At 39.6% G+C, this 15,290-nt stretch overlaps 1 protein-coding gene across 1 annotated transcript in view; it reads left to right on the plus strand.

The window, feature by feature from the left end:
* Positions 1-15,290, plus strand: part of LOC125480969 (tetratricopeptide repeat protein 1-like) — a 51,409-nt gene that overhangs the window by 25,249 nt on the left and 10,870 nt on the right. The window contains exon 5 of the mRNA XM_048603944.1: positions 14,728-14,782. Coding sequence (XP_048459901.1) covers positions 14,728-14,782 — 55 coding nt within the window. The remainder of the gene's footprint in view (positions 1-14,727; positions 14,783-15,290) is intronic.

A 15,290-nucleotide genomic window follows, 5' to 3' on the forward strand; every position in this document is an offset into this window, starting at 1 on the left:
AAAATTCAGCTTTCCTGCTCCTCTGATGCTGCTTGGCCTGCTGTGTTCATCCAGCTCTACACCTTGTTATCTCTCTTCTAAATGCCCTTGATTTGCCTTTTACTTTTGGTTACTGTCTCTTTCCTTCTCAGAGTTTGTTTTTGTTCTGGTTGGGTTCAGTTCTACAATCAGCAGTTTGTTGGACCTCGTACTCATTTACCTGTGTCACTACAGGAACAGGAAGAGGTCCTCTAGATTGTTCCACAATTCAATTAGAAAATGGCTGATCTCTAATTTAAAAACAGCTTCAATAATTTCAGAAACAGTATTGTATAAAGGTTTATTTTTCTTTATCCACTCATTCAGTGGGTGTCACTGGCTAGGCTAGCATTTATTTCTTGTCTCTAAATTGCTCTGAAGAAGTGAGCTCCGTTTCTGAATCACTGCAGTCCCAGGCAGTGGTGTTTGGAAAGGAATTTCTTCATTGTTGCTATGTCAAAATTTTGAAACAACGATGTAGTTCCAAGTCAGAATGATGAAAATGTTCAGAGCTCCTTCCTGATTGTATACCAGTATACCACCGGGTCTGTCCTTGCGATAGGACAAAACATACTCAGAGCTGGTTATGGTGATATCTGGGACATTGACTGTAAAGTATGATTTAATGAGAATGACCATGTCCAGCTGTTGCTTGATTTGAGACAGATCTTGCAATTTTGGCACAAGTCTCAAATATTTATCAAGAAGATTTTACAGTATCGACAAGGATGTTTTTACCGTGATTGTGCTTGATGCATAGGCCATGCCTTGTTGAATGTCCGGTTTCATTTCTTCTTTAAACTTCGTAATAGTTTTGATAAAACTGCTATGCTCTTTCTAGGGCATTTGAATGTTAAACACATTGCTGTGGGTCTGGAGTTGAATGTAGTTTGGACAACGTAAAAGATAGCAGATCTTCCCAAAGGACATAAGTAAATCACTAAATGCAGAATAAATGATGTCATATGTGCAAAGTGGAAGTTCTGGCGTTGGTTTATGCTAGGAGTATTCAAATGGGCTTCTACAAGAATGTTTCAAGGAAACATCCGCACCTTAATCAGAGAACATATAAAATGTAGACCATACTTAATTTGCCTATGTTTTCATGAACTTTTAACTTCATGCTTGACCCCCATGAACCATTATCCCCGTATCTTACTGAATAATCACTGATCGTGTGTTCTTTGAACATACCTCCACATCTCGACAGAACTGTTGATTAGCAGCAAGCTTTCCATTAGCTAAGTAAAATAAAAGTAGTAACAAAATATTTAATTGTATTTGTAAGTTTTATGTAGAAAAAATGTGCATACATTGTAACATAAAATAGTTACTAGAGACAGGTAAAAAAGCTAAAATGCCAGGGTGACACAATAACATTAACTGTGTGTGTCATCATTACCCCAAAGCAGTTGTCAGCTTTTATTGTACATTTTATGTAAAGAAAATCTTGAGCAGCCTTTTGTTTAACTCTTTGACCGATATCGGTGTAATTTAAAGAATTGTCATTTCCAATGGTAGTTTAGTGTATTGAATTAAAACTATGATTGAAAGGCCTCAGTTATTATTAGCGAACCTATTTCTTCTTGAGTACACTTACCTTTACTGCAGAAACAAATGTTTCTATTTCATAAATGGTAAAAGGAAAATGGTCTCTAAGCAGCAATTTCCCCCAAATTTCTCTTTGCTGTGTGCAACTATTTATTATGCTGTTATGACCCTTCTAAGATTTCTGTGCACATGTGTATCTTAAAGGGAACATTGGTTGCACACAGTCTGTTCGTTGCACTACAGGATATATTCTGGTTTGTTGCGCTATTGCACAGTTGAGAGGAAACATTGCTGAACAGGAAAGGAGAAATTGTTGACCATCTTAAAATTTGTTAGGGTTGTAGGTAGAGAGAAGTCTCAATTTAGAGTTCCAATAGTAGTGCTGAGGTGTGCAGAAGTCTAGCTAACAATGATTAGGCAAAACAAGACGAAGCGCACAAGGTCAGAGTTTGAGGAGTGTCAAATTTTGGGAAAGAACACCAGGTTCCAAGAGTTCAGACACGGTCGTGCAAGTATTTGCAAATAAAAAGGATTTTATATGTGCAGTCTTGGGAGATTGGAAGCTGGTACGGCTTAATGTGGGTGTGAGTGAGGTCTTGCAACCTCAGATGAGACTGTAGAGTTTTAGGCAAGATGATATTTGAGATGGTGGAGAAAAATTGGTGAGGGGAATATTGCAATAATCAAGTCGAGAGGTCACTAAATTGTGGAAGAGAGTTTTGGTAGTCTGGGATCGGAGAGTTTTGGTAGTCTGGGATCGAATTAAGGAATGTTGTGGAAGTTAGTCTATTAACAATGACTTACAGGCATTTAAAGTCAAGTTGGAGTCAAATTGAGATTGTATACAGAGATATTAAGAACTGCTGATGCTGGAGTCTGAGATAATACAGTGTGGAGCTGGAGGAACACAGCAGGCCAGGCAGCATCAGAGGAGCAGGAAAGCTGACATTTCGGGTCAGGACCCTTCTTCAGAAACGGGGGAGGGGAAGGAGATGGGGGGTCTGAAATAAATAGAGAGGGGGGGCAGTGAGAGCAGGTAGGTAGTGGTGGAGATTGGTCAGTGAGGTGGGAGGAGCAGATAGGTGGGAGACGAGGCGGGGGTGGGGGCGCTGGTCTTGTGATGAGGTTGGGGGTGGGGAGATTTTGAAGCTAGTAAAGCCCACATTGAGACCATTGGGTTGTAGGCTTCCAAGGCAGAGTATGAGGTGCTGATTGTATACAGTTAAGTTTAGCCTGAGTATGTGGCTGGTTCCATCAGTGTCCAAAGTGATGGGTTTAAGGTTTGTGGTTCTGGACTAAGATATTAGTTTAATCTTAGAAACATGATAAATAGGAGCAGGGGTAAGTCATTTGGCCATTTTGAGCCTGGTCTGCCATTAATCTTGTCTTATATTCAACTGCAGAAAAAACTACACATTCAAGCTAATGTGCAAGGCAGTCTGACAACACAAAGTCGTTCAACAGATCGGAAGAAGCAATGATATTATCAATGTGTACATGCAAATTAAAGCTATATCTGCAAATGATATCACGAAAGGGTAGCGTTGTAGCTAAAGAGGCAAATGAATCATTTGAAGAAATCTGGCAATGATGGATGTTGAGGGGTTGGGGCACTGAGATTTGATTGGGCAGCAGTTGAAGATGATGTGCTGGCTATATTCAGCTCGGTAGAAGTAGAACTGTGTTAGAGTACAGTGCCTGATGAACTGTTTTGAATGCTGCACAAGTGGTCAAGGTGGGATAAAAATTCACAGTTGCCAAGGATGTCATTCTTGATTTTTGCTTGCTTTTTAAAGGATAATAAATTTCTTCACCCAGATAATGTTGAACCGGTGTAATTCGCTACCACAGAAACCAGTCGAGGCCAAAACGTTTTATCATTTCAAGACGGAGCTGGATATAGCACTTGGGTCTAAAGGGATCAAAGGCTATGGGGGGGAAAGACTTGAAGGTCTGAATCGCCCGCTGCAATTGCTGTGCTTCTATAAAGACAGAATTGGATAGGGGGATTCAAACCAAGACTTCTGAAAGTTGGCACTAGGTTGGAGGAGTGTAGTATAAGAACGATTTGAGGAGAAATGGGGATTTTTAAAAATGTAGATTCGTTGGAATGGACGGATAGCTTAAGGTTAACTTGATTTGAAGCAGTGTAATAATTATTTTGAAAGATAAGTGGATGATGCTTGAGGCAAGGAAGTCTTCAAACCAGAAACGCAGAATATCTTTTTGTGCATTGGAACAGAAATAGTCTGTTCAGCCCATCAATCCTGCCCTGCCATTCAATTACATAAAGCTTGAACGTCTGCTTCAATGTCACTTTCCCACGTTATGTCTCCCAGTACCATTGGTCTACATTAGCCTATTAATTTCTATCTTAAACATGCTGAATAATTGAACTTTTACAGCTCCTTGGTTAGACAATTCCAAAGATTGGAGTGATAAACGGACACTTGGATAATAATGATCTGATTGGACTTAATCATCATGGATTTGTGCATGGGAATGTCTGATAAACTTGGAGTTTTTTGAGAATGTTGCTCACAAAATTGATCAGGTGATTCATTAGATATAAACTACTTGGATTATCGAAAGGCTTTGAACGAGGTCTCCACTGGAGGTTGGTTAGCAAAGTTAATGCACATTGGATAGGAGACAATGAATTAAGGTTCACCCAGCAGGAAAAAAACGGTAGGAATAGATGGATAACTCTTGTGTTGGCAGGCTGTGACTTTTAGGATATTGCAACGATCCACTGTTCACAATATATGTCAATAGTTTGCATGTAGAGATCAATTGTAGTATTTTGAAATTTGCAGATGATACAAGGCAAGGTGGGAAAGTGTGTTGTACGAAAGATGTAGTGCAGCTTCAGGAGGATTTGGATAAGCTTAATGGTGGGTAAAAACATGGCAGGTGGAATATAATGTGGAAAGATGTGAAGTTATCCACTTTGGTAGGAGGAACAAATGTGCAGGGTATTTCTTAAATGGTAAAAGATTGTAAAGTGTGAAAGTACAGGGTGACCTTGAGTGTCCTTGTTAATAAGTTACTGATAGTTAACATGTAGGTGCAGCAAGCTGTTGAGAAGGCTTATGCACTGACACAGTGATTACCACTGCTGCCAGGGACCTGGGTTCAATTTCAGCCTTGGGTAGCTGTCTGTGAGGAGTTTGTACATTCTTCCTTTGGTATCCTTGAGGTGTTCTGGTTTCCGCCCACAGTCCAAAGATGTGCAGCTTAGTTGAATTGGTCATGCTAAAGAAAATTGCCCAGTAGTGTCCAGGGATGTGCAGGTTAGCCGTGCTGAAATTCCCAAACAGGGTTACAGGGATTGGGTGCGAGTGTGGGCGTGGGTAGGATGCTGGTCGAAGGATCAGTGCAAACTCGTTAGGATAAATGGTCTCTTTCTGCACTGTAGGAATTCTATGATTCATCATCGTAAGAGAATTTGAGTACTGGTATAGTAAAGTCTTGCCTAACTTTCATAGAACATTGATTAGACTGTATCCAGGATACTGTGTGCAGTTTTGATCTCTTTACATCAGAAGATATTATAGCCATGGAGGGAATGCAATGAAGGCACAGCAGATCAGTTCCTGGGAAGGTTGGGCCTGAGCTAATGGTCAGGAGTCTGTATTCTGTAGAGCTTCAAGGAATAAGAGGTGATCTAATTGAAACCTGCAACATTCTTAAGGGGATAGACCAGGTGGATGCAGGTAAAATGTGTCTCCTGGGTGGAAATTCAAGGACAAGGGAGCATGATTTAAAAATAAGAGAATGGCATTCAGGATTGAAGTGTGAAGAAAGTCTTTTTTTTAAACTTGGAGCATTGTGAATCTTTGAAAATTTCTATCCCAGAGGGCTGTGGAAACTCAGGCTTTGAGTATGTTCAAAGTCAAGATTGATTTTGGATTACCAATAGAATGAAGTGTTGGGGGAAAAAGCATTGAAGTGTTTGATTGTCCATGATATTAACTTGTGGTGCATGCTCAATGGGTTCAGTGGCCTACTCCTGTTCCTATGTTTGTAGGTTCACTGCCCTCTGAGTGAAGAAATTCCTCATCGCAGTCTTTTAAATGGCCAGCCATTTATCCTGAGATTTGTCTCCTGATTTTAGACTTATTAGCCAAGGAAAACATCTGATCTGCATTCAACCTGTCACACCCTGTAAGAATTTTATAAATTTCGATGAGATTACTTCTGCTTCTTTGAAACTATGGAGCATACTGACCCAGTTTCTTCAGTCAAACCTCAAGACAATCCTGCCATCCCAGGGTCTAATCTGGTGAACCTGTATTGAACTCCCACTTTGGCAGGTATATTCTTTTTTCAAAACAGAAAGTGAAACTGGACAGAGAGGCTTATAAATGTTGATGTGCAGGAGGATTTGCAGGTTTTTACACTTTTTTTTTGTATTCATCCACAGGATGTGGGTGTCACTTGCTGAGCCAGCATGTATCGCTCATTTTTAGCAATTCTTGAGAAGGTGGTAGTGGGCTGCCGCCTTGAACAGCTGTAGTCCATTTGCTGTAGGTAGACAACAATGCCACGTAAAATTTAAAGTTAACATGCAAGGACAGTGAACAGTTTGGTAGGCAAATGGTGCGTTAGACTTTATTGTGAGGGATTGGAGTATAATAAGAGTTAGCAAGTATTGCTGCAAGTGTGTAGAAATTTGGTAAGACAACACTGTTATGATTTTGGTATCTACCTAAAGAAGGGTATATTTATCTTTGCGTAGGTTCAGCAAATATACATTAGATTGATTTTTGTCCCTATCCTGAGCTAACATCATTTTCTAGGCTTTCTTTAATTCTCCTCATGACATCTGCTAGTTCAACTTAAGCGATCCACCTCCTATTCTCTGAAGCCTATTCACATGAAACCGCTGACCACGTAATTTCCTTTCCTGTGCTTTGTGCTGGCTGATAGAGTCAGTAGTTTGTTCTCAATACTGTCCATATCTCTCTACAATCTGCCATCAGTCAACTCAAAATCCTGTCTTGGCTCCCTTTTGTTTTTGCAAACTACCATCTTCTTATATCCCACTTCGTTTTTCCTCTTTAAAGTCCTTCAACATGTTATCATCTCCAAACTGATGCCATCTTTCCAATCAGGTTTTGTTTCTCCTGCCAGACTCAAACCAGCCTTACCAATGAGACAGTGGTGCTATGTTACAATGAAAAGCTCTCTGTCCTTTGCTTCTCCAGTTGCCTACAGGATTTAACACAGTTGACCATGGCGTCCTCCTCTACTGAGTCTTCACCATTGTCCAACTGAATTAGGCCATGTACTAATTCAGTTAGTACGTGGCCTAACTGAATTAGTACACCTGGTTCCATTCTACCGTCTTTATTTATTTTCTGCCATACAGAGCTTGAAGCTTAATCATTGAATGTTTTCAAGAAGCAGTTCTTCAGGCTAAAGAAATCGAAAGGTTTGGGGAGGGAGCAGGAACAGGGTACTGAATTTGATGATCAGTTATGATCACATTGGATGACAGAGCAAGCTTGAAGGGCCAAATGGTTACAGAAGGGGAGGAACTGAGACCTAGGTCTCTGAAGAGTTTAGAGGCGAGTTTGTTTGGAATTATGTTGTTGAAGACAGAGTTGTAGTCAATAAATAGGAGCCTGATGTAGGTATCTTTTGTTGTCCAGAGATGAGTGTAGAAACAGGGAGATGGCATGTGCTGTGAACCTGTTGTGCCGCTAGGCAAATTGCAGAGGATCAAAGCAATATGGTAGACTGCAGTTGATGTGAGCCATGACCAACCTCTGAAAGCACACCATAATTATGGAGGTCAGAGCCGCCGGGTGGTTTGAGGGATTTCAGTTACAATGTTTAGATTTTTTACTCGAAAACTGTAGCTCTATAGAGTTATGCACTTAAGGTTATGCAACAAATAGACAAATTCCATCAGTCTGAAGTTTCAGTATTTAAGAAAAATGAGACACTGATTAGAGTCTGTTAATTATGATCATGACAGTAGTATAGTGTGTGATTCTCTTTCACATTGAATAGTGTTCATTTACTTCCTTTTACGTGAGTAAACTGGCAATTGTAATACATGGAAATACTGTATGACAGTAGACTATTTATATTAATGTTTGCCCTCTAAATTATCCTACTGACATTCGCGCTTACCCTGTCTGTAAATTCTACAACCTAATGAATTTTTATATTAAACAGAGACAACAGTGTAGAGCTGGAGGAACGCAGCATCAGAGGAGCAGTAAAGTTGACGCTTCGCGTCGGGACCCTTCAGAAATGAGGAGGGGGGAGGGAGCTGGGGAAGATAGGTGGGATGGTGATAGGTGACTGCAGGTAGGGAGTGGTGGGGATTGGTCAGTGGGATGGGTGGGGCGGATAGGCGGGAGAGAAGATGGACAGGTTGTGAGACCAAGCGTAGACTCGAAGACCGTTTCATAGAGCATCTGTGCTCTGTATACGACAAACGACAACGCCTTCTGGTTGCCAACCATTTTAACTACCCCCCTACTTCCTGGGTGACGTCCATCCTGGGTGACCTCCAGTGTCTCAGTGATGCCACCCGCATACTGGAGAAGCAGCACCTCATATTCTGCCTCGTAAGCCTACAGCCCGATGGCCTAAACATGGAATTCACCAGTTTTAAAAGCTCCCCACCCCTGGCCTCATCCCATGTCCAACCCTCCCTCTCATCCCCGCTTCCTTGACCTAACACAACGTGTGCATCTTCTCTCCCACCTATCCGCTCCTCCCACCTCACTGACCATTTCCCACCACTCCCTACCTGCACTCACCTATTACCATCCCACCGACCTTCCTCAGCCCCATCCCTCCTCTCTCAATTTATTTCTCAGCTCCCTCCCCCTCCCCATTTCTGAAGAAGGGTCCCAATCCAAAATGTCAACTTTCCTGCTCCTCTGATGCTGCCTGGCCTGCTGTGTCCCTCCAGCTCCACACTGTTATCGCTGACTCCAGCATCTGCAGTTCTTTCTATCTCTGAATTTTCATTAAACCCTCTTTTAAAGTTTCAATATTGTACATGGGGTTCATTTCACTGTTATTTATGTTTACTAATTATATCAAAGGAGTTTAAATTTTGCTCTCAATACCAAAGAGAACAATAGGAAGCTGAAAAAACACAATTATTAAGATTCTTTATAGGCTCACAGTTACCTTTTTGTTTTCATTTCTGTGGTATCCCTTAAGACCAAATCTGGAATTCTGTTGGAATTTTTATGTATAGCCTTATCAATCTGAAATACTTTTCGTAATTTCATGGAACCTGTACCCCAAATCTCATTGAGTCTAACTCAATTTAGCAAGTAATTAGTGCTTTTTTTTTTTAAAAAACTAAAATGCGTTATTTCATAATGACACTAGATAGTGCTCATCACCTGTAGTCTATTCTGTTACCAATATTGATATTTTCTCTGCAATTCCTTTGATTTACTAAATAGCAAGCAATGTCTTCTACTTTGGAATAATCTGCAAATATCAGAATCTCTCCCCCTTGATCGAAGTCGCAATATACATAATGAACAGTAGTGGAACACTAGTGAAAACTTGCAATCATTCTCAGGGGAGAATATATCTTAATTCCTAACTTTCATACTTCAAACAATTAACAGTCTGGTTTGCTATCTTTCTTGAATGCCAGATCCCTTAACTTTCCCTAGTGTTCTGCTATGTTGAATGTTTTCCTAATGTCTAATTGCACTACGTCCACTGTATTTCCAAAATTTACAGTTTGTAATACATGCTGGCTACTTCTACCATTTTCTCTCTAGCAGTCAAATGATGTATATGCAGAATGCTTGTTGAACAAAGGAAAATCCAGCCATGGTACTTCATGCATTTCAATAGCTGGTGTACAGAGTTAGGATTATCCGTGATCTGTTGATTTTCTTACACATCCGGTCACAAATTAGAATCAAAAAACCATTGCTATCGAATTAACACTTGTTCTGTAGCCTTTTGGGGGCAAAAAAGATTTTTTTGGTAATAATTATTAATGTCAGATGTAGGAACCAATCTAGTTTCATTCTAAAGTGAGACTGTGAGAAATTGTCCAGTCAGTACATAGTTGTGAAGGAGAGTGCGTTATGAAGCATTGGTTGTAAATGGAAACATAATTAGAAGTAATATTATTCGAGAAATATCTCAACTGTGCCCACTGGAGCAGCATTTATGTTTCATATATGCACTGTATAAGAGCACATAGTCTGCAGGCTAGTCAGTGGATAGGTCATGTAAAATGTATTGATAATATGTGTGCACATAGTTTTAGATCAGAACATTTGTAAATGGTATACTGTAATTTTGCAAGTATATACACAAATGTTTCAGTCATTTATAAATGGCATAAAAGTGTTCAAACTGCACCCAGGTTTTATTGTTATCTGTACTCGTATTTTTTCCTTTGGAACTAATTAACCTGTGTCCCCTTGCATTCTTCAGACTTTTCTGAGCTAAACTTGGAATCATTTGACCACTGTTACTTTACAGGTTGGATACAAAAAAGACCATTGACCCAACATTGCTCAGTCATTTTGGAAGAGCATGTAACCCTGTACCGAAGGTTCTTGTAGTGCAGAGGTAGTGTCCCTACCACTGGGCTCAGGTTCAGTTCCCCACTTGCTCCGATGTGCATCATAATATGTCTGGACAAGATGATAGGAGATATTTATACTGTAGTTCTGTATTATTATAGATATTATCCTATCCTTTATTATTGATTTTCTTTTTTTTTGACCCATGATAAATGTTTTGCTTCCAGCCTATTGGAAAATCCATTTCATGATAGACACTCTTCTTGTCAACATCAAACTGATATTTGACTTATCCTGTTTCCTCTGTTCAATATAAATATTTTATGGTGTTATCATGATACATTCCTTTAATAAGCATTAAAGTCATGTGTCGAAGTCCTATCTGTTCCTAGTTTTTTTAACATCACCAGTTTCTTGTGAAATGGTGAATCTGCCAATGACGTCAGTGTTTTATTTAGAATTAATGAATATTCTTGATTTATAAATCAATTGTTATAAATTGATTTAAATTTGTTATTGCACCTAATGCCTAATTAAGTTGTTGCATATCAGCAAATTTGGTTCACTCAAAAAATCAGTTGCTGTGAGCTATGTATGAAAATTAAAATTTAAGGTTTTTGAATTAAAACTTAAATTTCAAATTGAAGTAACTGTAAATTAAAAATTCACATCCTAACTAAAATTTTAATGAGTGTAAAAATTCATGTGAAAAGCAATCCTTTGACTTTGGGACAATTTCAGGACAAGGCAAACTATCAGTATAAAGTATTTGAAACCTGGCTCTTAAATTGAGAGTGGTCTACATTGGAGACTTTGCTGTTGTGATCTTCTCAGTTCTAATATTTCATCATTTCTTAGACTCCCATTTCTGATGTTAACTGAATGCAATAGTTGTTTTTCTTCTTTAAGTCTGGCCACAAACTTGAATGCACTTAGCACACAACAGGTGAGACTAAATCAAACTTTATTGTTCTTCACTCTCCAACTAAATCCGCCTATTACTTTGTGACTGCTGTTGAAGGTAGAGTCAACCTACAAAATGGTTTTGCCGTTATATAAGGATTTCTGAAATCTCTTTTCTGCACCATTAGTTCATTGCTTGGCACTAGCTGCAAGGAGCCTGTAAATTTGGACTGTTTCAAAGGCTGATGCTGTTTGTGCTGCCTCTGACATTATCTGCCTTCTGTTGCTCCTCTGCACAGTTATAGAGTCATATAGCTCAGAAACAACCCTTCGGTCTAATCGGTCAAACAGAATCCCAAACTAAGCTAATCTCACCTACCTGGCTCCTGGCTGATATCCCTCAAAACCTTTCCAATTCATGTATCTATTCAAATGTCTTTTAAATGTTGTAATTGTACCTGCATCCACCACTTCTTCAGGAAATTCATTCCATACATGAACAATCCTCTGTGTCAAAAAAAAATTGCCTCATGTCTTGTTTACATTCTCTTTCCTCTCACCTTAAAAATATGATCCCGAGTGTTGAAATCCCCCCATTTTAGAGAAAAGACAACTACCATTAACTCCGTCTATACCTTTCATTATTGTATAAACTTCTGTTAAGTCCCCTCTCAACCTCCTATGCTCCAGTGAGAAAGGTCCCAGCCTATCCAACCTTTCTTTATCACTCAAACCTTCCACACCTGGCAACATCCTGGTAAATATCTTCTGAACCCACTCCAGCTTGATAATATCCTTCCTCTAACTGGACAACCAGAACTGGACACAGTATTCCAAAGAGGCCTCACCAATGTCCTGTACAACCTCAACATGACTTCCCCACATGACTATACTCAAAGGACTGAGCAATGAAGACAAGCATGCCAAATACCTTTTTAACCACCCTGTCTATGTGTGATGCAAACTTCAAAGAATTATGTACCTGCACCCCTAGGTCCCTCTCTTCTACAACGCTACCCAAGGCCCTACCATTAATTGGAGAAGCCCTACCCTTGTTTGTTATGCTTAATATGCCCGTATTTACTTTAACCCTGTCACTTCTAGTCTTACCATCCTAAAGCCCTTTGAATATTAATCGTTTTGTAGGACTTAACTGCGTCACCTTTCCTCTCCATTCTTAATCATTCAGTTGTCTTATCATCCACGTGCTTGCCAAAGTTGTTGCAATTTTTTTTAGGTTAGCATCCATCCTGCTCACTTCCAAATTCCACAATTGTTTTTTCACAGAACACCTTTCCCTATCACTGAACATAAAAAGCTCATCTGTATACAGACTTTCTCAACCTCTCATCACTAACATCCCATACTTCTCCAAGGTTCTTCACTGTCTTCTTGAAGCTCCAGTAAGCCCCTCTCTCAAATTTTAGTTATTGTTGAAGTAGTTGTTGGTGACTTACCTTTTATTCCTTCCAATTAGCCAAAATCTTGCTTTCCCTCTAAAATTCACACAAATTAACTGGTTGAGCTGGAAATCTGTCTGGATAGGGAATTGTGATGCTATATCTAGCACTTACTGCATCAGCACTTCGTGGCTGGATGCAGGCGTGAATGCTGGAAACGCTGAATTTGGTCATATTTGTGAACCAAGGATTTGAGTTTAAACTTCACATGATAACCTGTTGCCAGACTGAAGGAACATTAGAGAGGAATAGTTTAGAAGAAGGATCTAAGCCCGTAAAAACAAACTAAGCTAAGATGATGAGACAATAGGATGTGCTTAAATAGAAAGCACAAAATGGTAAAACAATAGAGTTGTAATGATGACAAAGTGAAGCAGTAAGAAACAAAAGATGTATTTGAGATCAAGTGGATGTGTAAACGTAGAAAGGAGGAGCATGATTGAATTATAGAAATGTAACAATGCAGAGGAGGCTAGTGGAAGAGCAGGCAGGCGATACTTATTTTCCAGCATTTTGTTTTCTTTTCCAGATTTTCAGCATCTTCAATATTTTTGATTTTTGACCACTATTAAAACCTTATAAACCATGTAAAAATTTGACCATGTGTTCAGATTGGACTAAAATAATCCACTGTTCATTGTGGTGTTGTATGTACCTCATTCTACTGATCAAATCTTCCTGTTTGGAGGGAAAAGTACTTGGCAGCTTGTTTTGAAGTGATAATGCGATTGTAATAGTTGTAATGCAAATATTCCAAATTTAACAATCTCCAAGTAGCAAAGTCACTTCAATTTTAATTCTGACGTGGCACTGAACAAGATAAATAATGGTAGCTGTTTAAACACAAATAGTTTGCAGTCGGCAGTGAAGCACACTGTTCAAATTTTTGCAGTAATTAAAAGGATTAATGAAGAAAAAGGCACATTTTTTTACAGACTAATCTAGTTTTGCACTGGAGCATAAAGTAGATGTCTTGAATCCAATCTCCAATTTTTATCTAAAATAGCAGTTGGTTGTGATGGAACTAACTGCAGGGAGCATGCTAAGCAGAGATTCTCAAACTGAGCTGTGATGTGAAGTCAATATTATTTGTGTAGTAAGTCATTGCTTTGCCTGTATCAGACTCCATAACTTAATATGAGCAAATAGAATTTAATCCATTATTTTCCAAATCCATAATCATGATCATTCATGTTTGACCCTTTGTTACTTCTCTTAACTCCACATGATGATAGTACACACGTTAACAATCTAAATGAAGGAACTGAGGGCTATGTTGCTAAGTTTGCAAATGACACAAAAATAGGAGGTGGAGCAGGTAGTATTGAGGGAATGGGGAGGCTGCAGAATAAGAACAGGCTTGGGCTTGGACTTGGACAGGCTAGGAGAGTGGGCAAAGAAATGGCAGATGGAATACAATATGGGAAAGTGTGAGGTTGTACACTTTGGGAGGAAGAATAGAGGCTATATTCTAATTGGGGAAAGGCTTTTGAAATCTGAAGCAGAAAGGAACTTAGGAGTCCTAGTTAGATTCTTATAAGGTTAGCATGCAAGTCAATTGGCAGAAGCCATATTAGCATACATTTCAAGAGAACCAGAATACAAAAGCAGAAATGTACTGCTGAGGCTGTAAAAGGTTCTGGTCAGACTGCATTTGTAGTAATATGTTTTGGTTCCCCTATCTAAGGAAGGCATTGGAGGGTGTCCGGAGGAAGTTTGTAAGAATGATCCCAGGGATAAAAGGCTTGTCATATGAGGAGCAGTTGAGGACTCCAGGTCTGTACTCAGTGGAGTTTAGAAGGCTGAAGGGTGTTCTGATTGAAACCTACAGAATACTGAGAGGCTTGGATAAAATGAATGAGGAGAAGGTATTTCCAATAGCAGGACAGACGAGGACCCGTGGGCACAGCCTCAGAGTGAAGACACAACCCTTTCGAATTGAGATGAGAAATTTCTTCAGCCAGAGGGTGGTTAATCTGTGGAACTTATTGCCATGACTGTGGAGGCCGAGTCATTGAGTTTCTGTAAGATAGATTGGGCCTTGATTGGGAAGGAATCGAGAGTTACAGGAGAAGATAGGAGCATGTTGAGAAACATATGAGGGACAATTCAATGGCGGTTCAGACACCCATGGCCTAATTCTGCCCCAACGTCTTATGGCCATGGGCATTTATGTTTGAATGTTAATTGCGGAATGCACAAATATGTATGCTGTTATTTGCTAACTTTTACTCTTGGTTTGCTCTTTGCCTTTCTAGCGATTACCACAACAGATTGAAGAAAGAAATGAGAAAATGAAAGAAGAAATGCTAGGTAAGTACTTTTGCAATGGTGTAGTATTCCTAGAATTACCTTCATTATGAGCCAGTGGTATCCACAACTTTCTGTATTGTTATGATCTCAGTAGAGACTAGTATTTTTTTTTTGGAAGTTGGTAAACCCAGGTATTTACTAAAAGAATGAAGTCACAAGGTTCACAGTTTACAACAAAAACCAAAATTAATGTATTCTAGTAAGGCGGCACATTAGTTCAGTAGTTAGCACTGCTGCCTTTCAGCACCAGAAACCCAGGTTGAATTTCACCCTCGGGCAACTGTCTGTGTAAGAGTTTGCATATTCTCTCTGTGTCTGTGTGGATTTCCTCCTGATATTCTGGTTTCCTCACGGTCCAAAGATGTGCAGGTTAAGTGGATTTGTCGTGCTAAATTGCCCATAGTATCCAGGATGTGCAGTCTAGGTGGATTAGCCATGGGAAATGCAGGGTAACAGGGATAGGGTAGAGGGGTGGGTCTGAATGGGATGCTCTTTGGAGGGCTTGTGT

The sequence above is a fragment of the Rhincodon typus genome, chromosome 12, assembly GCF_021869965.1.
Source record: "Rhincodon typus isolate 14 chromosome 12, sRhiTyp1.1, whole genome shotgun sequence".
NCBI lineage: Eukaryota > Metazoa > Chordata > Chondrichthyes > Orectolobiformes > Rhincodontidae > Rhincodon > Rhincodon typus.